This window comes from Lynx rufus, unplaced genomic scaffold, assembly GCF_022079265.1.
Source record: "Lynx rufus isolate CCGP_SWC_20201006 ecotype Redwood Valley unplaced genomic scaffold, mLynRuf1.p SCAF_4, whole genome shotgun sequence".
Classification (NCBI taxonomy): domain Eukaryota; kingdom Metazoa; phylum Chordata; class Mammalia; order Carnivora; family Felidae; genus Lynx; species Lynx rufus.
In genome coordinates, this window is record NW_025814856.1 from 50,476,978 (window position 1) to 50,500,335 (window position 23,358).

At 45.5% G+C, this 23,358-nt stretch overlaps 1 protein-coding gene across 3 annotated transcripts in view; it reads right to left on the reverse strand.

Annotated features, from left to right (window-relative positions):
- The window catches only part of SRGAP3 (SLIT-ROBO Rho GTPase activating protein 3), a 257,900-nt gene that overhangs the window by 45,923 nt on the left and 188,619 nt on the right, over positions 1 to 23,358 (reverse strand). For all 3 annotated transcript variants that reach the window (XM_047096125.1, XM_047096124.1, XM_047096123.1), the window contains exons 6-11: positions 22,455 to 22,583; positions 20,874 to 21,095; positions 19,283 to 19,384; positions 16,923 to 17,120; positions 9,022 to 9,106; positions 1,043 to 1,070 (exon numbers count right to left, since the gene is read on the reverse strand). In XM_047096125.1, the coding sequence (XP_046952081.1) occupies positions 1,043 to 1,070; positions 9,022 to 9,106; positions 16,923 to 17,120; positions 19,283 to 19,384; positions 20,874 to 21,095; positions 22,455 to 22,583 (764 nt within the window). The remainder of the gene's footprint in view (positions 1 to 1,042; positions 1,071 to 9,021; positions 9,107 to 16,922; positions 17,121 to 19,282; positions 19,385 to 20,873; positions 21,096 to 22,454; positions 22,584 to 23,358) is intronic.

The following is a 23,358-nucleotide window of genomic DNA, read 5'->3' on the forward strand; positions in this document are numbered from 1 at the left end:
GTCTCCCCCACCCTGGGCCCAGCAAACTGAAAGCCTCAGAGCTTTCCAAGCCTCTTCTCAGCCAACTCTCATCCAGATGAGCAGGAGGGGGGTTGAGGGTTCATCTTTCCTCTTGCCAAGTATAACAGCTTTCCAGGATTCTGGGCCACTGGCTCAATTTGTGTTGGGCAGTGGGATAACTATTGCTGGGAACTCAGAAAGGGATGGGCTCTAAGGAACAACTCAGACAGCAACACGGCTGCTTATGGATTTCAAAACTCTGAAAGTGGAGGAAAGGTCCAGTCACTGAAAGTCAACCCCTCAGCTACCAGCTGCTGAGTGGAAAGTGTTCACTGGCTCTGGTCTGCTCAAGGAAAAGCGCAAGGGTAATGTTGAGCAAGCTGGAGAGAAAGCAGAAGTTGCCCATTTGTTACTTTCCCAGCAAAGGGCTCTCCCATCAGTCCATCCAAGTGCCCATGAGGTCTGAAGCCAGGGTGAGGACAGTAGGGGCGTCTGTGTGCACTGATGTGGCTCTGCACATGCATATGCCCAGGTGTGTGCCATACGAGCCAAATCCAAAGCCTTGGCAAATGGGGACCCCAGGATGGGCCCTCCGCCCGGGCCGGACAGTTTGCTCAGCAGCCACAGAACAGATGGGGAAACAGGTCAACAGCTACCCCCCACAGCCTCTGGCTTCTGCTGTCCGTCTTCAGCCACTCTGCAATATATATTACTGTCCCACCAGATGGAAAGCGCCAACAGAACATACCCCCACTTTCCCACAGCAGCTGGGAAAGGCGCCTCCCCCGCACCGGCCTGTAGGGGGCGTGGCTTCACCAGCACAGTGTTAGGACAAGCAAAACAGCCAGCCTTCTCTCTTGCACAGCCACACCATCCCCCCTGGAGACACTGGGGAAAAGCTAGACCACTCTTAAGAACAGCCCAGCTTCTCTGAGCTCCTCGGCAGGATCTGCCTTCCCACCTTCCCACCTCTCCTGCACCTCCCCTCCACCCCGCCCACCTCAGGCAGCAGGTGGAAACAACCAAGATCCCTAGCTCTTACCTGGTTGTGCCGCATTCTGCTCTCTCCCCTGGAAAGAAAAGTATACATTGATGTTAAATTGTTTTTTTTTTCTTTTTTGACCAGCGAACATTCATCTTTTTCTAAAAAGAAGAAACAACCGAACTTAATTATTTGTGAAATGGGAAATCTAATTATGCCTAAGTAATGGTCTGCTGGAAAGAATGGAGTCTCATTAAATCCCCAGTGCCTCCTATCTGTAAGGCTATGTTCACATAAATTTCATTTCGTGTTGTTCATGTATGTTTTTTTTTTCTTTCCAGCAATTTTCCAACTGCAGCCTGCTGACCACATGCTTTAGAATTTTCTGGGGATGTTGTTAAAAATGCAAGGTTTTTTTGCTTTCCCATGAGCCTCCTGAATCAGAATCTCTGAGCTAAGAAGCCACGAATCTGCATTTTAACAAGCACCGTGGGTGATCCCTTCTCTGCCTGCCAAAGCTCGAGAACTCACACACTGCTTTATACCAACAAAGGTTTGTGGAGCACCTGTCATATGCTTGGCCCTGAAAAGCAGCAGCCAGAAGATACCTTCTTGTTATTCCTCAGCCCAGCCACATCCCCACCCCGACCCCTCCTGCCTTCATTCTCAGCTGAAGACCTCGCTTCCTTCCCTGGAGAAGAAAATCAGTAAGACGGGTCTTGGCATGCCTCCATATGATGCACCCACCTACCTATGCCTGCCCATTCACGCTCTACCTCCCGTCCTGGTACTCTGGGGAAGCATCCCAATTCTGCCAAAGCTCAGACCTTCTGCCCGTGCTCTGGGTCCTACCTCTTCCACCCTTCTTGGGGCCTCTGCTTCTGCAAGTGTCCCCCTCGACACCTCTAACATCACCAATCTCCTTTCTTCTGGATCATTTCCACCAGCATACAAACATGTTCTGGATAAGTATAACCTAGTTTTGAAACCTCCCTGGGCTCGCTTTCTCACTCCAACTCCATTCCCATTTCTCTCCTTTAGAGCAAAACTTGCTGAAGGAGCTTTATAGAGGCACTGTTGCTTCCCCCACTCACACCACTGCAGCTGGCTTCTGGTCTCACCATCCACAGAGACTGCTTGCTCCGTGTGGCCAGATCCACTTATCTTCTGCGTCTTCTCTGCTCTTATCTGACTTCTCAGCACCATCAACTCAGTGAATCACTCTCTTCCTCTTACCAAGTGTTCTCCTTGATTTTCATGACTCCACACTTGCCAGGTGTCCTTCCCACCCTCCAGGCTGTTCCTCAGTTTCTCTTGCTGTCTCCTCCTCATCTGCCCCCAGGAGGTGCACCCAGCTCTCTTTCTACACACCCTCTCTGGGTGACCTAAGTGCTGACTGAGGACTCCCTAATCTTACCTCCAGATCTTCCATTCCCCTGGAATTGCAGACTCCAAGCCACTGCCTTCCCTTTTATTTTTAATGGCTTTATTGAAGCATAATTTACATATCAAAAAATTCACCCATTTGAAATGTATGATTCAATGATTTAGTAAATATTCAAAGTTGTGTAACCATCACCACAATTCAATTTTAGAACATTTCCCTCACATGAAAAAGATTCCTCAGGCCAATTCACAGTCACTCCCTCTCTCCCTCTCCAGCCTATGACAACTGCTCATCTATCCTCTGTCTATGGATTTGCTTATCTGGACATTTTACAAAAATGGAAGCATTCAATCCACAGTCTTTTGTGTTAGCTTCCTTCATTTAGCATATGCTTTTGAGGTTCATCCATACAGCATGATTCAGTACTTCATTCCTTTAATGGTGCAGTTGAGAACCTCTAGGCCATGCTGTCTAATAGAAATATAATGTAGCCACGATTTTTAGCAGCCACATTAGAAAAAGTAAAGATGGGTGCCTGGGTGGTTCAGTCGGTTGAACGTCCAACTCTTGATTTAGGCTCAGGTCATGATCTCACAGTTCATGAGATTGAGCCCCAAGTTGGAGCCTACTTGAGATTCTCTCTCTCTCTGTCCCTCTGCCCCTCCCCTGCTCATGCTTTCTCTCTCTCTCAAAAAAAAAAAAAAAAATAATAATAATGAGGGGCGCCTGGGTGGCTCAGTCAGTTAAGCATCCAACTTTGGCTCAGGTTATGCTCTCACAATCTGTGAGTTCGAGCCCCGCATCGGGCTCTGTGCTGACAGCTCAGAGCCTGGAGCCTGCTTCGGATTCTGTGTCTCCCTCTCTCTCTGCCCCTCCCCTGCTCATGCTCTGTCTCTCTCTGTCTCAAAAATAAATAAAAACGTTAAAAAAATTTTTTTAAATAATGAAATGAAATTAATTTTAATAACATATTGTGTTTAACTTTATACATCAAAAATATCACTTCAATGTATATTAATATAAAAATTCATAAAGTATTTCATATAGTTTTTGTATTAACTCTTTGAAATCTTGTTTTGATTTTATACATCTTAATCCATACTAGCCATGTTTCAAGCGTTTGATAGCTATATGGCTGGCAGCCGCCATACTGGACAGCTCTAGACTCTAGAATCCCATCCAGCATTCACATGAAAGGACTTTTTTTTAAATAATTTTTTAAGTATATTTATTTTGAGAGAGAGAGAGAAAGACAGTGTGAGTGAGGGAGGGGCAGAGAGAGAGGGAGAGAGAATCCCAAGCAGGTTCCACGCTGTCAGCACACAGCCCAATGCGGGGCTCGATCCCACAAATTGTGAGATCATGATCTGAGCTGAAATCAAGAGCCAGATGCATAGAAAGTACTTTTTAAAAGAAAGAACCGAGCATTTATTTTCTCTACAGAAAACAATACCGAATGAGGATAGGGGCAAAAATGAGGGGAAGAAGAGAGTAACAGAAGTCTGAAAATAAAACACGGCAGGGAATCAACACACAATTCTTTAATTCCTAACCAATGCCACAAGCAGTTACAAGGGTTACTACATTTGGTTGAACTGGAGCCAAAGACCAAAGCAAGAAAGGCGGAACGTTAGACAAAATTGACATATCTCTTATGCATAATCTTATTATGTGTCTGTAGTCTCAGACAAACTCCCACCAGACGCCAATCTGAGCTACAGGTTTCATACAGACTCAAGACCCCGAGTTGCAGCTAAAGCAACCCACGAAAGGGGTCGGCCGATGGCCTGCATTAACTATAAAACACACAATTTCCCTTATGGCTGCAGTAAGCTGTGCAACTCTGACTCTAAAGGGGACCTACGAGGTGTTTCCTGTTCCACCCTCTCTTAGTTCCAAAAATGCACACTCCTCTATGTGCTCATTAAGGTCTAGCCACCCTCCCCTTCTTTTAGTCCTGACTCACCATGTTCCTTCCCACCTTCACACATGCTGTTCCCTCTGCCCTGACACTCTTTCCTCAGTTGTTCACAGGGCTGATGTGTTCTCACCCTTCAGTCTCAGCTTGAACATGACCTCCGCCCTGAGGCTTCAGTGCTCACCCAACCTAAAGCAGGTCTCCTCTCCCGCCCCCTCCCCCATATGAACAATTGTTCTCTATCTCAGCCCCAATTTCCCATTCATGGCACTTAAAATGGTTGTAATTCTTTATTTAGTAGTTTGTTTACTGTTCGAGGTCTCTGTTCCCCATGACAGCAGGAACCTTGTCTGTCTTGTGTTCACTGTTCTCCCCCTCCAGGCTGAGCATAGCATCTATGCTTTGGACAATGGATGGACAGATAAATGGACAGATAAAGGCAGAAAGGGGAGAAGTGTGGAGGTAGGAATCTAAGTGTTGAAGTCCTGCAGTGCAATGTCAGAAACATACTCAAGGCAGACTTTCCTCTAGCAAGGAATCAAATATATTCCCTGTCAGCTTTAGACTCCTATTCTAGCTCTCAAGAACCCCATTACCAACATCTTTCGGAATCTGTTTTCGCAACTCCTAGAAAATATCAGAAATCAAAACTGTTCTGCCCTTTACCTTCTGAGACCCATTGGGATTTTTAAAAATATATTTTATAGTTAGTGGCCCAGTCATTTTCAGAAGGTCAGACTGTCTGGTCCTGGCAAACACTGGCTCTATAACGTGCTATTAAATCTTGGTGTGAAAAGGTTATGTCCCATCCCTTTTATAGACAATGCACTATTCATTCTTGAGAGGCTATAGTAAATTGAAACACCACCCATATCTTGGGTATAAACCCTGGAGCTTATAGACTACCCAGAGCAGTAAAAAGGTCAGGGATCTAAGACTAAGACAGGATGATAAACTAAGAATCCTATGGCCAAAAACAATGGCATAGCAACAGCCAAGGGCATATAGCGTGCGTTCTTGTTCCCAAGATGTGGCTGTGATGTTTACAACACGGAATGCCACTTTGCAGGGCACCTAGAAGCTTTCTGACTTATGTGTCTGGGATCAATCATGTTAAAAACTTTGCTTCTGAGTGTGACCTAAAGACCATGTGTTTCCTCTAACTTGTGGCTTCTTTGAGCCATGCTGTCAAAAGACGACTTAAGAGAAATGGATTACATGACACGTTTAATTAAAAAACAACAACAACAACAACAACAAGAAACAAGCTTTGTATCTTCTTAATCAAAATATTCCACTTGGCCCCATATTTCTCACCTGCTTCCAAAATTTCCAGACTGCCCCTCCCAATACAAAATAGCCTTCAAAGGGCATAAAAAGGTCACTGATGAAGGTGTAATCCTACCCCGGCCCACTCTTAGGGAAGCTTTCTACTGAATGGAAGAATCAGCACGCGAAGAAGAGGTGAATCGTCTGTTGACACTCAGAAAAATAAAGGAGCCAAGATCTTGAGCTTGCTTTGGCCTGCTTAATTTCTTCCATGTCTGCTTTGCCCAACAGGCAAGAACGTGACCAATCTAAGTCAGTGCACGTTCTCCCCTTTCACCCGGTGCCGTAAGAATCCACATGTACATTCATCAGGCAGTGGGGATACAAAAGTGACTCAAGATTTGGTCTCAGCTGCGGTTCTTTCCAGTAATTGGACAATTTGTTAACTTTAGAAATAACAATGGACCAGCGTTTATTACTTGTAACAAATACTCCATACTCACTTATGATGAGTTGTTAATGTCAATTAACAGGAAATACTGGATGTGGCATCTATGGGAACTAGCTGTACTATCTTTGCAACTTTTCTGTAAATCTAAAACTATTCTAAAACAAAGTCTATTAAAAAAATCCTCACCCAAATTGACCAGTCTAACAAGGCCCATCCCAGTTTTCAAAAGAAGCACAAAGCTTTTCCATTGCTGGCTTACTAGAGAATAGGACTGAGATTCTTCTGGATGGCTCTTTCTTTCTTAGCTGCCCTTACACTTCGGAAGCCACATTTTCCTGCAGTTTTTCATTGCTATTCAGCCTAAAACTCAGAAGGAGGACTGGTAAATCACATCTTGGAGCAAGGTATAGCTGAAGGCTAAGTAAACTTGGGAGACCAAATGGGTCAGGGGTTATGCCAACCCAAACTAATTTTTATTGTTATTTCATCAAGGCTATTCATTCAGGCAAGGGCAGTAATAAACGGTTGCATCTGATAGCACACATGGGTGAGCTGGAGAGAAGCACCTTCTCATCTGGGATCTTATTTTCTAAAAGAATATCTACTTTTCTAAAACCAGGGCTCCTGATTTTGAACATACAAGGAGCCAACCAACTCATAGGGACTTGCCTTTTGGTACATGGCTCTGAGAAACAGCCTCCAACCCCCAGGGGCCACTGGCTATAAAACCAATCCTCCTTTTTAATGCTAGTCATGGGAGCTGTCCCTGGCACACCAGCTTGGCTCTTCCCTAGGACTTTCTGGCTCTCCTACTCCTATGCGCCCCACTCTTCTGGCCCAATATGGAAATGTCAGGATGGGCAGAATGTAGAGGAGTGTCAGGGGAAATGAAGAAAAAGCCCAATGCAACTCACTGCTCCCACCCTTACCCCCAATCAGTGAGGTCTGACAAATGTATACACCTGAGTATACACCAAATCAGGAGCATTTTTATCACCCCCAGAAGTTGCCCAGCTAGAAGACACGAAACTAATCTATGCTGACAGAAATCCGATCAGTGGTTGCTTGGGGTGGTGGAGAAAGGATTCACCTCAAAGGGGTTCAAAGGGGCTTTTGTGGTGACAGAAATGTTCTATATTCTGATCTGGGTACATATGTTTGTCACAAGTGATTTCTACACAAAACGGGTGGATTTTATTGTACATAAGTTATAAGTCAATAAAGTTGATTGAAAAAATTCTACTGATATTAGTTTTAACCCCCTGGTTACTACTCCAAGCCCCAGTTACTCATTTTTCTTGAAGCCTTTCCGGCTCTTCTGGGCCCACGGTGATCCCTTCCACTCCTGGCTCATACTCTTAAGACTCTGTACTGTTCACCTGGCAATTCACCTAGTATTTCTGTGTGACTTAATGTTATCGCTTTAAATTTTTTATGAATTCATGAATTGTCTTCCTCGCTAGGTTAGAAGCACCTTGGGGCTGGGAAATGGTTTAATTTCCCACTGTTTCCTCTAAAGCACGGGGCTCACAAATACCAAGCATCTGCAGATTCCAGCTGTTCCCCTGATCAGTGCCGAGTGGACAGTGTCAGGGAAGGCTTGGGTGGGCAGGGCACAGCCCCTAGAATGTGCATCTGTATGGAGAAGAGTGGGGTGCTATGCCCCACTATGACTCTCACCTATCACACTCCTACTTCCCTGGAAAATTCCTGGGTGATCTCTAGGCCTGCTTCAAGCTGTCGTCTTGGGATCTACTGGTATCATCACTTTGGAAATCCCGTTTTCTGGACCCCATGCTCTTTTTCCTTTACTTAGAGCACACCCTTCAGCCAACAGACCTCTCCAACAGAATACAAGAGTATATCTGGATGTGGGGCTCAAGCAGGGCCTCACAACTTCAGAAACGCCCAGCTCAGCTCATCCCCCTCATAGCTGACAGTCACACCACTTTCCTGGGCCACCACGATTTGCTGCAAGCCATCCCTGACCTTGGGGGGCCAGGCTCGTGTCCTGGTGACCTTCCCATTCAACATTCATCCAATGACTAACTGAATGGCTACTGTGAGCCAGGTACTATTCTAGGCACCGGAGATAAAGTGGTAGACAAAATAAACAAGGAAGTCCCTACTCGTAAAGAAGATATGAGACAGTTGGGGTGGGGATGTACCCAAAGATAATAAGCAAATGAACAAATAATAAATAGGGTGCTTTCACATGGTGATGAATGAGATGAAGAAAATCAAACAGAGTGTTGGGACAGAGGTGGTGATTTCTTGAGGTTGGGTGACAAGGAGAGTCTCACTGAGGAAGTGACACCTCTGCTGACACAGCTGAAGGATAAGGAGCCACCCATACTGAGATCTGGGTTAAGGGCATTCCAGGCAGAGAGAACAGCAGATGCAAAGGCCCTGGGGCAGGAATGAGCTTGATGAGTTTTAAAGGGCAGAAAGGAGCGTAGAGTGGCTGGTGCACAGTAAGGGAGTAGACAATGATAAATATGGTCAGTGAAAAAGGTAATGTTCAAATGACCTTTTGGCCTCATGTACTGTGAGAGCACTTTGGATTTTATTCCAACTGTCATTGGAGGCCTTTGCGCAGTTTTAAGCCTACTCCCCACATCCCTCAAGGACCAAAATACACATATGGATTTTTCTTTTCTGGACCTAGATGCCTGGCCAGACACTCTAGGAGTATTCCTGGCAAACAGTACCTGTTAAAAAACAGCAATGCAGAACTCTGTGCTCTGGATCCCCACCCCCTACCTGCTGGGGACCCCTCTCATCACTTTGCCTTGGACTCTCCCCCAGAACCTAAACGAACATAGTTGCCCCATGTTTTCTGCAGCCACACTAGACCCCTCTTAGCATCTGTACTGGCCTGCCCAGTCCTGCCAGGTGGTTGTGCTACCAGGCCTCATTCAACCAAGTGCCCATGTCTCAAGCTGAAACGACCCAGGGGACCACGACAAAACAAGTATCCCTCCTCACAGGCCTCCTTCTTCCAACCAACTCACCTTCACCCAGGGTCTGCTTGAGTAAGTCATGCTTGGCCTGTAGCTTAGTGATGAGGTTACTGCCATTCACATATTCTTTAAATTTCTGTAAAACACAAGGCACAAGGACATTATAGACTGCAAGGCCAAGTCACGTGGTCTCTGCCTCTGAAACCGACCGCTATGCCAGGGAGGTCAGAGGGAGATTATGCCACCCTCAAGGACCCCAGCATGGGGAAAAGAAGGACCTCTGACTTGCTCCTTTTCACTTCTCCACAGACCCCAGCTCTGCTGAGTGCGACCGTCCCATCCTGGGCGTTTCAGGGCAGTCTGGGGAAACACAAAGAAAGCTCAGGGGGAATGTGAGCTGTGAAAGGTGCTTTTGTCAGGTGAGGACTGGGGACTGAGCCCCAAGCAGACAGCTTCATTAGTCATCAAGCCTCCACTGTGCTTCTGGGCCACGAGCAATAAAAATGGGAGCCGTCTCTGGGGGCACACAGCTGAGGCAAGAGCGCTTTATCAGATCTGTTACAGAGGAGCCTCCAAAGGAAACTTCCTTTCATCTGGCCCCACTCTGAAGGAGGAAGGGCTTTCCAGGCCCCTAAAGACATTCCTATTAAAATAACCTCAATTACATTGGGGATACGTTTTTCTGCTTTTTACAGAGGAGACAGGTGAGGCTGGCATAAAGATCTGATTTGCCCCACGTCCCTGGGACTCCCAGGCTGCTTCGAGTTCAGGGACCTTGTGATGTACAATGTGTTTCAGAGCAGTGCAGAGGGACAGGAGTCACTGGGAACAGAAACACATCTACCTGTGCCCAAACTGAGCTGGACCTCAGCCACACCTCTGCACAAGTACCAGCTTTCCTTGGCCCACCCTGCATCATGTAAGCACAGGCCAGACCCCTCTCTGCTGGGGCATGTCTTTGCTAGACTGCTGTTGGTGGGGTCCACACCCAATCTGTTTCTGGATCCCCAGTGCCTACAGCTGTGCCTGGCATATAGCCAGTGCTGAGAAACTCTGCTGAAGCTCTGATCTCGTGGGGGTTGACAGAGAGGAGTGGGAAGAGAGACAATAAGCTAATAAAGAAAGTAAAATACACGATTGGTCGGATGCTGGTGAATGCTATGGATAAAAATAAGGCAGGAATGGGGGACTAGGAACCAGAGCAGACCTCACTGCATAGTTGCCATGTGAACCAAGGCCTGAAGGAGGTGAGGAAGGGGCTGTGTGGATACACGTGAGCACATGGGGAAGGAACATTCTCAGCAGATGCAAAGGCAATTGCAAACGCCCCAAAAACGAAGGCACAGGATGGTGTGATTGCCCCAAATCTGCCAGCTAGTTTCTCACCAAGAAATCCATTTTATTGCCCCAGCCAGAATGTTCAGAAAGGGGTGCAGAGGAGCAAACAAGTGAACTGTAGAGGCTCGGGACACTCCAATATGACGTGTAAAGGAGCATCTGGAACATCACCATCATCCTATTGACAACAGTTGTAGGGAAAAGGTCCAGGGACTGGGGGCTGACATGTGTACAGATAAGACTGAGGTCACCTCACCTGGCCCCATCTTGATAGGTTTCTGGAATGGTGGGACTGGCAGGAGACGATGGTGCCGTATCTCGTCAGCCACAGTCCTTGGCGCCTAGGACCTTGGCTCCTAGGAACCACTCCCCTTGTACCAAAGAGAACCTGAAAGTTTTCAAGCTTGTACCTTTGGTCCTCATCACAATCTTGGATGGCAAAGAGTGGGGTGGGGGGGGCATCATCATTCCCATTCTTGCCAGAAGGGGACAGAAGCTCAGAGCTTAGAGTGCCACCTTGGGCAGCTTACTCACTGCCCTCCTCAGGGTAAAGTGATAACTGACCTGCAGTGTTTCTCCAAGTGTGGTGCAGGGACTGGCAGCCTCCTACCAGCTGGGAAGAGGGTCAAAATGCAGATTCCTGGGGCGCCTGGGTGGCGCAGTCGGTTAAGCGTCCGACTTCAGCCAGGTCACGATCTCGCGGTCCGTGAGTTCGAGCCCCGCGTCAGGCTCTGGGCTGATGGCTCAGAGCCTGGAGCCTGTTTCCGATTCTGTGTCTCCCTCTCTCTCTGCCCCTCCCCCGTTCATGCTCTGTCTCTCTCTGTCCCACAAATAAAATAAACGTTGAAAAAAAAAAAATGCAGATTCCTGCTCAAGAATACTGTGAGTCTAACCCCTAATTTTACCCCTGAGGAAGGCACTACAGAGGATCAGAAGTATTCAATTTTCCAGGGCCCACCTCGGGGAGGGTGGTATGCTGGGAGCCTACATTTTTAACAAGCTTCCTACATGATTCGAATACACACTTCAGTTTGATAAACGCTCTCCCCTAGGCTCTCTATGGATGCTTCCAGTAATGACACGCTCTGCTCTTATCACATGTTTAAAAATTTGCCATGAGAAGCAGAGCTGAGGTATAAGCAGGTATTTTCTCCACCATGACTTGCTGCCCCAGGTAGTTGAAGCTCTAATCCCAACCATGTAACTCACCTTGGGCAATTCACTGGTTAGTGGAAATTACACCCCGGGGCTCTGGAGCCCATAGACTTTGCCTACTTTTTCCAAGCTTCATCCAGGCTTCATATGTGACCCACGATGGAAAGAATACTATCAAATTGTACCAATGCTTGCATTAAGAGGAATATTATGTCCTTAATAGTGCCTAAAATAATGTCATAACATCAAGTCATGTACTAGCCAACCAGGTTGATAGATTAAATATTAAAATGAAAATATAATACCCATGACCCTTAATCATGAACACTGGTGAATTCTTTTCCTTTCAAGTCAGCCAGACCCCCTTTTCTCTGCTTCTGCCACCCAGATTTCTTTGCTTCCGCTGCCATAGTGAATTCATATTCATGTGCACTGCTTCCTTAAATCTCTGTGATCCATAAAATTCTCTTTGTAAATACAGTAGGAGCCCAGTGGAAGTGGTGAACCCCAGAAATTGGCATGGGCTGATTCACCAAGACGAGTCTTATTTCCTTCCTTGAAAACAACAAAATCAAACAGTGATGACTGAGGAAATGCAATATATGTCAACTGTTTGATTTCAAAAAAGGATTCGACAAGGCCTATCACAAGATGGAGTTGGGTGTCAGAACTGGGTGGGTTTGTGACTCGTTAAATGACCGCCATCTAGAGGTGTTGATACAGTGGATCACTATCAGCCTAGTGGCATGTTTCAAACAACTCTGTCTTTGGCCTTGGTTGTGGCATAACTATTAGTTTTTTTTTTTTTTCACTGACAAACTTTAAGGTATGAAAGCCACACTCACTGAATCTGCAGACAACCTAAGTCTGAAGGGACAGCACATATGTTGAACCACTGCAACAAGATCCTGACAGTCTGAAGCCGTGAACTAAATCCATCAAGAAGAAATCTAACTGGTAAGAAACCTAAAACTGACCCAACACATCAGCTACATATCCTTTAGCAGAAAGGTAGCCTGGTGTAATGGCAGTACATAGGGAATAGAGATTTAACTGACATTAACTTTAAAAAAAAAAAAAAGAATACAATCTTAGTTATAAGAGAAGATTATGAAAATGTGCATGCCAACAAATTGAACAAGATAAAAGAAATGGATAAGTTCTTATAAACACATAACCTCCTAAAACGAAATCAAAAATAAATAGAACATTTTAACAAGCTGATTACCAGCAATGAAATTGTATCAATCAAAAAACTCCCAACACACAAAAGTCCAGAAGCAGAAGGCTTCACAGGTGAATTCTATCAAACATTTAAAGAAGACTTAATACCTACTCTTCTCAAACTATTCCAAAAATAGGAAGAGGAAGGAAAGCTTCAAGATTAATTCTATGAGGCCCTGATACCAAAATCAGATAAAGACACTACAACAAAAGGGAACTGTAGGCCCATATCTCTGGTGAATATAGATGCAAGAATTCCCAACAAAATGTTAGCAAACTAAATCCAATAATGCATTAAAAAAATCATCCACCACAATCAAGTGGGACTTCTTCCTGTGTTGCAGGGGTGGTTCAATATTCACAAATCAATCAATGTGATACATCACATCAATAGGAGGAAGGATAGGGGCACCTGGGTGGCGCAGTCGGTTAAGCGTCCGACTTCAGCCAGGTCACGATCTCGCGGTCCGTGAGTTCGAGCCCCGCGTCAGGCTCTGGGCGGATGGCTCGGAGCCTGGAGCCTGTTTCCGATTCTGTGTCTCCCTCTCTCTCTGCCCCTCCCCCGTTCATGCTCTGTCTCTCTCTGTCCCCAAAATAAATAAAAACGTTGAAAAAAAAATTAAAAAAAAAAATAGGAGGAAGGATAAAAACTATAGATGCAGAAAAAGCATCTGACAAAGTACAAGATCCATTCATACTCAAAATCCTCATCAAAGAAGGTAGAGGGAATCTACCTCAACATAAAAAGGCCATATATGAAAAACCCACAGCTAATATGATACTCAGTGGAGAAAAACAGAATTTTTCTCCTAAGGTCAGGAACAAGACAAGGATGTCCACTCTCACCACTTTTACTCAACACAGTACTGGAAGTCCTAGGCACAGCAATCACATAACTAAAAGAAATAAAAGACATCCAAATTGGTAAGGAAGAAGTAAAACCTTTACTATTTGCAGATAACATGATACTATATATAGAAAACCCTAGGGGCGCCTGGGTGGCGCAGTCGCTTAAGCGTCTGACTTCAGCCAGGTCACGATCTCGCGGTCCGTGGGTTCGAGCCCCGCTTCGGGCTCTGGGCTGATGGCTCAGAGCTTGGAGCCTGTTTCCGATTCTGTGTCTCCCTCTCTCTCTGTCCCTCCCCCGTTCATGCTCTGTCTCTCTCTGTCCCAAAAATAAATAAAAAACGTTGAAAAAAAATTTTTTTAAATAAAAAAAGAAAACCCTAAAGCCACTACGAAAAAACTACTAGAACTGATAAATGAATTCAGTAAGGTCACAGGATACAAAATCAATATAGAAAATCTGTTGCATTTCTATACACTAATAATGAAGTAGCAGAACGGGAAATTAAAACCACAATCCTATTTACAATTGCACCAAAAATAATAGAATACTTAGGAATAAACTCAACCAAGGAAGTGAAAGACCTATACTCTGAAAACTATAAAACACTGATGAAAGAAATTGAAGTAAAAACAAAGGGAAAGATGACTCCATGCTTATAGATTGGAAGAATTAATATTGTTAAAATGTCCATACTACTCAAAGCAATCTACAGATTTAATGCAATGCCTATCAAAATACCAAAAACATTTTTCACAGAACTAAAACAAATAATCCTAAAATTTGTATGGAACCACAAAAGGCCTCAAATAGCCAAAACACTCTTGAAAAAGAAGAACAAAACTGAAGGCATAATAACCCCAGATTTCAAGATCTGCTACAAAGCTGTAGTTATCAAAATCGTACGGTACTGGCACCAAAACAGACATAAAGATCAATGGAACAGAATAGAGATCCCAGAAATAAACACACAATTATATGGTCAATTAATCTACAACAAAGGATGCAATACGCAATGAGAAAAAGAAGAGTCTCTTTAACAAATGGTGCTGGGAAAACTGGACAACTACATGCAAAAGTATGAAACTGAACTACACTTTCTTACACTAGACACAAAAATAAACTCAAAATGGATTAAGGACCTAAATGTGAGACTTGAAACCATAAAAATCCTAGAAGACAGCACAGGCATCTGACATCAGCTGTATCAACATTCTTCTTGATACATCTCCTGAGATAATGGAAACAAAAGCAAAAATAAACTATTGGGACTGTGTCAAAATGAAAAGCTTCTGCACGGCAAAGGATACAATCAACAAAAACTAAAAGACAACCTAGTGAATGGGAGAGGATATTTGCGAATGGCATATCTGATAAAGGATTAGTACCCCAAATATATAAAGAACTTCTACAACACCTCCCCCAAAACCCCAAATAATCCAATTAAAAAATGAGCAAAAGACATGAGCAAATATTTCCCCAAAGAAGACATCCAGACGACCAACAGACACATGAAAAGATGCTCAACATCACTCATCATCGGGAAAATGCAAATCAAAACCACGATGAGATATTACCTCGTACCTGTCAGAATGGCTAAAATCAACAACACAAGAAACAAGTGTTGGCAAAGATGTGGAGAAAAAGAAACCCTCTTGCACTGTTAATGGGAATGCATACTGGTGTGGCTGCTGTGGAAGACGCTATGGAGGTTCCTCGAAAAATTAAAAATAGAATTACCATATGATCCAGTAATTCTACTACTGGGTATTTACCAAAAAAATACAAAAACACTAATGTGAAAAGACATATGCATCCCTATATGTACTGCAGCATTATTTATAATAGCCAAATCAAAACAGCCCAAGTGCCCACTGATAGATTTATGCACAAAGAAGAGACGGCATGTATAAATACATATAATTTCTTGAGGAATTATATACATATATAAAAGAATGAAATATTGCCATTTGCAAGAACATGGATGGATCTAAAGAGTATAATGCTAAGTAAAATAAATCAGTCAGAGAAAGACAAATACCATATGATTTCACTCATATGTGGAATTTAAGAAACAAAACAAATGAACAAAGGAAAAAAAGAGACAAATGAAAAACCAGACTCTTAACTATAGAGAACAAACAGATGGTTACCAGAGGGGAGGTGGGAGGGAGGTTGGGTGAAACAGATAAAGGGGGTTCAGAGTACACTTATCATGATGAGCACTGAGTAATGCACAGAACTGTTCAATCACTATATTGTACATCTGAAACTAATATAACACTGTATGTTAACTATGTTGGAATTAAAATTTGCAAATAAAAATAAAAACAAAACAAAAAGAATATGATCTTAGAATGTATGGAAAGGAGAACAGCACCTAGGGTGGGAGGAGGCGGGAGTTTAGCTCTAGTCTGTGCTGGTCAGATCACTGCTCAGAGTCTCGCTTTAACACAGGCATCAATAAAAGGAACAAGTTCAGGAAAGAGACACCAGGATGCTGAGGCCACTCAAAATGAAAGCTTATGAAGCAGGATTTACAATATCAGGTATGTTTAGCCTGGAGAAATGAAAACCTAGCTCGTTAGAAGCACACCAAAGACTGTCTTGTGGAATTATCCTCTCTGTTGCCCCAGAGAACAGGATCAAGATGAATGACCAGAAATCCCAGTGAAGTAGAGATAACAGAATACATCATAATATCTACTGCCGGCCACAGGCCAGACAATAGGGCTGTTTGGAGAAGGAAGGAACTTTTAATCCTAGGTCTGTTCAAGCAGAGACTGGATGCCTTTTTGGTAGGGATAGGGTTGAATGTGATCAAACATCAGACAGAAGATCTGAAGTCCCTTACACCCCCAAAATTCTATGTTCACTAAACACATGTTGAACAAAGCTCCAGTACCCCCTAACCTTGTTCTTCCCTGCCCCAACGGAATGGAATGCAAGTAATCTGGGATTTTACATGATGGGCTGACAATTTACCAGCAGTTTGCACAGATCATTCAGGGCATGGTTTCTAAAGCCCACACCCAAATTTAAGATACCTCAATGTGACAACCATACATTAAACTTTAGGTTTGTTATTTGGGCTTCCACTAAGCTAAGAGCCATTTCCCTCATACCCTATGGAACACAACTCTCTGGGGTTTTGTAGGTTAACTGCAATAACCATCAATCCAGGATCAACGCTGATGCTCCCCACTGGCAATTCACCTTTTTGCATCTCACAAAGCCAAGGCAATTTCATTTGAGAAGCACATTGGAAACTTTTTAGCTCTAACTGACCCACATGGTTTTGCTGGCTCCCCCTAGCTTGGGCTGTTCCCCAAAAGTCACTGCCAGCAGGTCAGTAGACAGTAAGTTCTGGGTCCAAGACACCACTTACCGTAAAATAAAACATTTCTGTTTCTTGCTGGTTGGCCCTCCTTTTGGCAATGTTGATCTTGCTCATATAGGTCTCAGAGGCAGCCGACTTCACAGACTCTGTAGATCGACTGTGTTGGAAGGCGTCAGAAACATCAAAGTCCTCCACAGTCAGCATGTCCTGTAAGGTCTGCATGGTGGCATCCAGGGTTTTTCTAACCTGGAGAAACATAGCATGTCAACAAAAACCCTTCGGCCTCAGAATGTCTTTCACACCTCAAAATCCTTTTCCCCACTTTATTTCTTCCACGTATAGCCTCTAGGAGGTGGGCAGGACAAAGATGATCATTCTCATTATACTGATGTGGAATATAAGGCCAGCGAGCTGGCTAGGGTGAGAACCCATGTTGCCCAGTCTAACATCATTGTATTGGATTGTTTCTGCTGAATAGAACCTGGGAGAATGTTGTGACAAACAAGGAAGCCAGGTTTCCAGGTCTGTTTCTCTTTTCCTGATTATATAGCCCCACATGAGCTCCTCCAATGGGAGGCAGGTCCCTTGAGCAGAAATATTCTGAGTGCTCATCCAGAGAGAAGAGAGGACAGAGTCTAGATAGGATGAGGGGCCATCCTCAGTGGACATACTCTCTGGCTATCTGCCCCTGACTTATCAAAAGCCTGACTGAGAAATGAGAAAAGAGAGGAAGATCATGTTGAGCCAGTCCTCCAGGATCCCAACTTCTCTCCTGGAGTCCAGTGGGACCCCCAGAAGGCTACACGTGCAGAACACACGAGACCTGACCTCGCAACATCCCTTCACTGACTTGTACCCTATACTTCGATGGAAGGTCACTCCAAAAACAGTCAGGGGAGAAACTGCATCTACATTCACTGTTAAATTATTGTCACCCGAAGTCTTTCTTGTCACTCAGATCTCCACTTAAATGTCACTTCCTGGAGACATCAGAGCCCCCTGACTACTGTTCCTAACTTAGTGCCCACCATCACTTGATATTTTGCATACTGCTTTAATGTTTTATCTATCTTTTTTTGCTAGACTATAATCTCCAGGAGAGGAGGCACTATGTTTTCTTGTTCACTCACTTTACTTTGCCTCTAGCACCGTGTTTAGAGCATGGAATGTGCTTAATAAATACTTGAAAAATACTGGTTGAAAGAATACTTGTGCATGAATAAATGTATGGATCAGTTCTTTCTAACACAGCCTGACAGTAGTTCAGGTTCAAAATTAAGCATTTCCATAGCCACGAACAGCCTATACAGAGGAACTTTTGCTTCATTCTCCTCTATGGGGCCCTGCTTTCCAATTTAAACCCCACTAATATTGTTATCCATATACTGTTCCATGTAAACAATTGAAAATGCTTCAGGGGAGGATACAGAATACTTTCTTCATCTCCTCTCTCTCCTCGGGTTTGAAAAATAAAAACACAATCCATTTCTGTATAACCTCCCCCCAGGGTCAGCTTTGATTCGTTATCGTCCTGCGTGACAATCTGTCTCACGTCTGTCCCAGCTTTGTCCTTTGTGAAGACATGGAGCAAACCAGCTCTCTCCGCCCAGGACAGCCCTCTTGAGATGTGAAGACAGGGGCCATGACTCCCCATCTCCAGCTGTGGTTGCACTTTCCGGTGATAAACTTGCCCAAGATTTTAGGTGACATTCCTCACATCCTGCTGTCCTTTCTCCAGGGGCCTGTGGTTGGTTGACATCCTCCCTGCATAAAGGCATCCAGGCTGGAATGGAATGTTTCCCATCTGGCTTCCTCGGTCCACATCAAAACACACCACAGCTGGTATTTCCATTCGTGCCCTCCCAGGGGCGATCCTGTGTCACTAGCCATGTGGGAGGTGTGCTGGCCAAGGCAAGACAGAAGTTCCTTGGGGCTCAGGATCCATCACACATTCGGTGTGCCCTGGGCTTTTTTATTACACTGTGTAATTTAAAATACCTATAGCTATCTTTGATGATCAAAATAACACAAACTCAATGCAGATAACAGAGAAAAGCACAAGAAGAAAACAGAAATCACCTATAATTCCTCTACCCAGATATAATCACAATTAACATCTCAAAGCATTTCTTTCTTTCCAGGCGTTTTTTTCTTGTGAATAAACACAGATACACATGCACCTCCTCTAGTTTACCATACTCAGGATACTACTGGACATAGAGTTCTACATCCTCTTTGTTCTTAACATCTTGGGAGCATTCCCCCATCCCTTTAAAGATTCTTGGTGTGCCCAGTTTTAATGGGTGTGTAATAATCCATCTTATGGATGAACCCTAATTTCTAATGCATTCCACGACAAGCCAGGCCTTTGTAAGGAAATCGCTTACAGGGCAGAGCGGCCCACTCACCTCCTCATTCTCTATCTTGAGAGTGGCCAGTCTGGACTGCAGCTGGTGGTACCGCATGAGCAATTCCGTCTGGACGGGCTGCTGAGCGCTGACCTGGCAAACCTGCAAAAGGACAGCCACCACCTGCCCTTGCCCAGTGCTCTCATCACCTGTGTGGAGCCAGGGCTGGGGGCCATCATCAACATCCCTATCAACAGCTGAGGAAACAGGCCTGGAAAGGTTAAGTGACCTACCCATGGTCACACAGCTTGTACCTGGCAATACCAGCCAGGAACTGGGGTCTTCCTACCCCAAAGGCCACTCTCTCACACTGCAAGTTGTGGCCTCTCAGTCATGGTCTTCTAGGTTTGTCCAACCCTAGAGGGTTTACTGAACACTTTAACATAATCTCATTAAGTGAGACTAGTTCATTTCAAAGCAGGAAGTTGTAGAAGAAAGCAATGGCTTGACAAAAGCCAATGAAAAGAATAACAAATGGAAACAATCAGTAGAGTTGTCCTATTCCCCATCAGGAAGGTGCTTTGGTGAGGCAACTGTGAGTCAGTAGCCTGCTCATGGGGTGGGGGAGGAGGTGAGTGGAAGGAGACATTGCTCTCCCTACACCCACTCCACCCACGGCTCCCTTACTACCTGTGGGCTGGGCAGCCTGGCATAACTCAGCTGAAATCATAAGGGACAGTAGGGCTCTGTGATTTACTAGTTATTTACCACTAACGAGGCAACTCAAACTTCACAGTCACCCGTCATAACCATGAGGCCAGGATTTTTAGGTCCAGATGATGGGCCAAAGGGTTGAATGCAATGGCTAAGGGACGGGCCAGAAGCTGTGGGAGACCCTGCAGAAGGCCCCTCTTTTGCAGATCAAGAAAGTGGGGAGGGATGAAAAGGGAAAGCTCAAGGACCTATTAGCATAAGGGACTTTGCACAGTTTGAGTAACCACTGTGATGCTTTGTGGCCAGGAACAAGTACCTTCCTGCACTTATTTATTTATTCATTCCAGAACACGGTTCTGAGGATCTGAGTGGCACAAAACCCAAGAGAGGGGAAAGTGGGTGATGGGCACTGAGGAGGGCACCTGTTGGGATGAGCATTGGGTGTTGTATGGAAACCAATCTGACAATAAATTTCATATTAAAAGAAAAGAAAAGAAAACAAAACCCAAGGGAACAGAGTTGGTGGTAAGCCTCACGTAGGGGAGGACAGGCAGTGCCCAAGCAAGGCTGCCGCCAGAGCGGCTGCGGTGAGGCCTAGCTAGCCTCCTGTGATCCAAGGTCATCCAAGGGAAGACTGTGAGATGCTTGTGTGACAATGTGGGACTCCCTTGGGGTCTAGACATAACTGGGAAGGATGTTAAGGAGAGTTAAGGTCCTGTAATTCTACAGGTGAGGCACGTGAGCCAGCAGAGTTAGGATATCAGTGGGAAACTCCTCAGATGGGGAAGCCCCTGGACCGAGAACATGACCTGAGGCCTCTGAGATCAATGTCATGCATGTGGAACAGGGGCTGACGTTCCCCTCCCACCGATGTTCTGGGAGCACATGGGAGAACAGGTGAAACGGCCTCAAGCATGGGCTCCTGGGAGAAGCCTACCTCATCCCCCATATGGGGCTGGAACTCAAACTTGAGTGGAGGACAGAAGACCTGGTTGCACATGTCCATGACAGTGTGCTTGTCGCTTCGGGAGTCCAGGTTGTCTACCGCGTTCTCGATGACATCCAGCCCCTCGTGGCGAGAGGTCTCCAGGTTGTACTCGGCTGAGAGGTAGGTCCGGAAGGTGCGGGCCAGGCTGGCATGAAAGCCCAAGTCACAGCACTTGGAAAGAGGCACACGACAGAAGGCTGTGGGCTGTCACATGGAGGTGGGGGCCAACGGCATTCCTTTTCCCATGACAGTGGCTTACCATTACCTCACATTCCACAGTCAAATCTTTCATCCTGGAAACCCTTGTGCACTTTGGAATCTTGCTGCACAAATCTCCCCAAAGCTCTCAGTGGGAGCTGGGTATTGTGATTTGGGCACTAGCAGAACTTCTCTAGCTCCCCAAATTCATCACATTCTTTCTCGTTTCTAGGCCTTCACACATGTATTCCCTCTGCCTGCAGACTGCCTAAATATTCTTCCTTGAGGTTTCAGTTTAGAGGTCATTTCCTCTAGGAAGTCCTCCTTGATGCACTCCCCGCTCAGAGTTTATATCATGCTTCCCTCCTCTGGGGGCCCGCATCTCCCCCACCTCCCTCACTGTGACACCTGCCAGTTGGCTTTGTGGTCACCTATTAAGATTTCAAGGTTATGCATTGTAAGCCCCATGAGGACAGACCCATGGGCTCTTGTCCACTGTGGTGCCTCAAGGCCTAGAGCTAGCAGGTGCTCAATAAAAATGTGGCAAATGAAGACAGGAGAGGGCTAGAAAGAATGAAAAGTTGTGAGAAAGAGGAGAGATATGGCCTGGGGCATGGGAAGCCACAGGCAGGGCTGGGCAGCTCCCTCTCCTGGGGATTGTGGCAATGGGTCCCTACTGCAGCCATGGAAAAGTGGTGACCCTCTGACTCCCTGACAGGACACAGCAGACCCAGAGGAAAAGGATCCATCTGCCAGTATGGAACCTTTCCTGAGCATCTACAGGCCAGATTCCTGTCCGTGTGGGATGGGCAAGACACAAAAAGCAGCCTCAGCTCCAGCACAGATGACACAGAAGCTCTCCATGATGATGCCCCTCATGACATTCTCTCTCCAAGCCGGCGGACTCTTCAGCATGACCTACACATCTGGTACTCAGGAGTCAGGCTTCCATTCTGCTTTTGCTTAAACTGCCTGATTTCTCCCATGATAATATTCCCTAAACATACCTATACTACCCTGGGAAACCCTGCAGGCTATGAACTGTGTATGATCACCCCTATACCTCTATACCCAGAAAAGGGCCCGGCGTAGAGGAGGGGACTTGGGAAGTGCAGGTGGAATATAAGACTGCCTGACCTGACCATATAGGGGCTGCCAGAGGCCCACTCCCACCCACGGAAGTAGAAACCAGGAGGTGATACTCATTCCCCAGGCCCCAACGCCCACTGCCCTTCCCCTCCGTCGGGGCTCACGGGACATGCACATCAGCTAAAGACAAGGGCCGGTCCGGGTGTGGGGCCTTGTTCAGTCCCAGCCTCCCCAGGTGCTCACGTCGATTAGGTCGGAGACGTCGTGGATGTAGTACTTGCTGATAGCTGCGTTGGTGGCCGCCAGATTCAGCAAGTAGTCATTCCGGGCCTTTGTGCATTTCAGCTTGTTCTCAGAATACTTTGCCTGCCTCTGCAAGAACACAGTAGACGTAAGAGCTGAGGCACTAACCTGGCTCTCATCCCTCTTTCGAACCCTCTTCCTTCAGGCTCCTCGTTGCTCAGTCCCTCTGCCTTTCCTTTAAGAGGCTAAGTTCACTCCTGCCTCTAGGCCTTCAGGCTCCTTCCCTCTGCCTGGTAAGCCATCCTTCCAAGTCCCTATGAGGCCTGCTCCTTCCGTCCTTCAGGTCCTTCCCCAAAATCAGGTGGCCAGAGCAGCCTCTGAGGACGACCTTGCCTGAAATGAGTCTTCAGCATCTGCGGTGCCCCTCCCCCTTCCCTTCCCCTGATCTACTTTTTTCACTTATTTTATCTTTGTTCAATTTTTAGTGATTGTTTTCATTTTCATTTAATTTTTTTAAAGACTGTATATTTAGAGCAGTGCTAGGTTCACAGCAAAAATTGAGAGGGTACATTAGTTCCAACTGATAAACCTACAGTGACACATCATAATCACCCAGCGTCCATAGTTTACATTAGGGCTCACTCCTGGTATTTTACATTCTATGGGTTTGGGCAAATGTATAACAATATACATCCATCATTATAATATCAGACTGAGTAGTTTCCCTGCCCTAGAATACTCTGTGCTCCCCGTATCCATTTCCTCCCTGCCACCTACCCCTGGCAACCACTGATCTTTCTCCTGTCTCCATAGTTCTGCCTTTTCTAGGATGTCATGTCGTTGGCATCGTACAGTATGTGGCATTTTCAGATTGACTTCTTTCACCTAGTAATATGCATTTAAG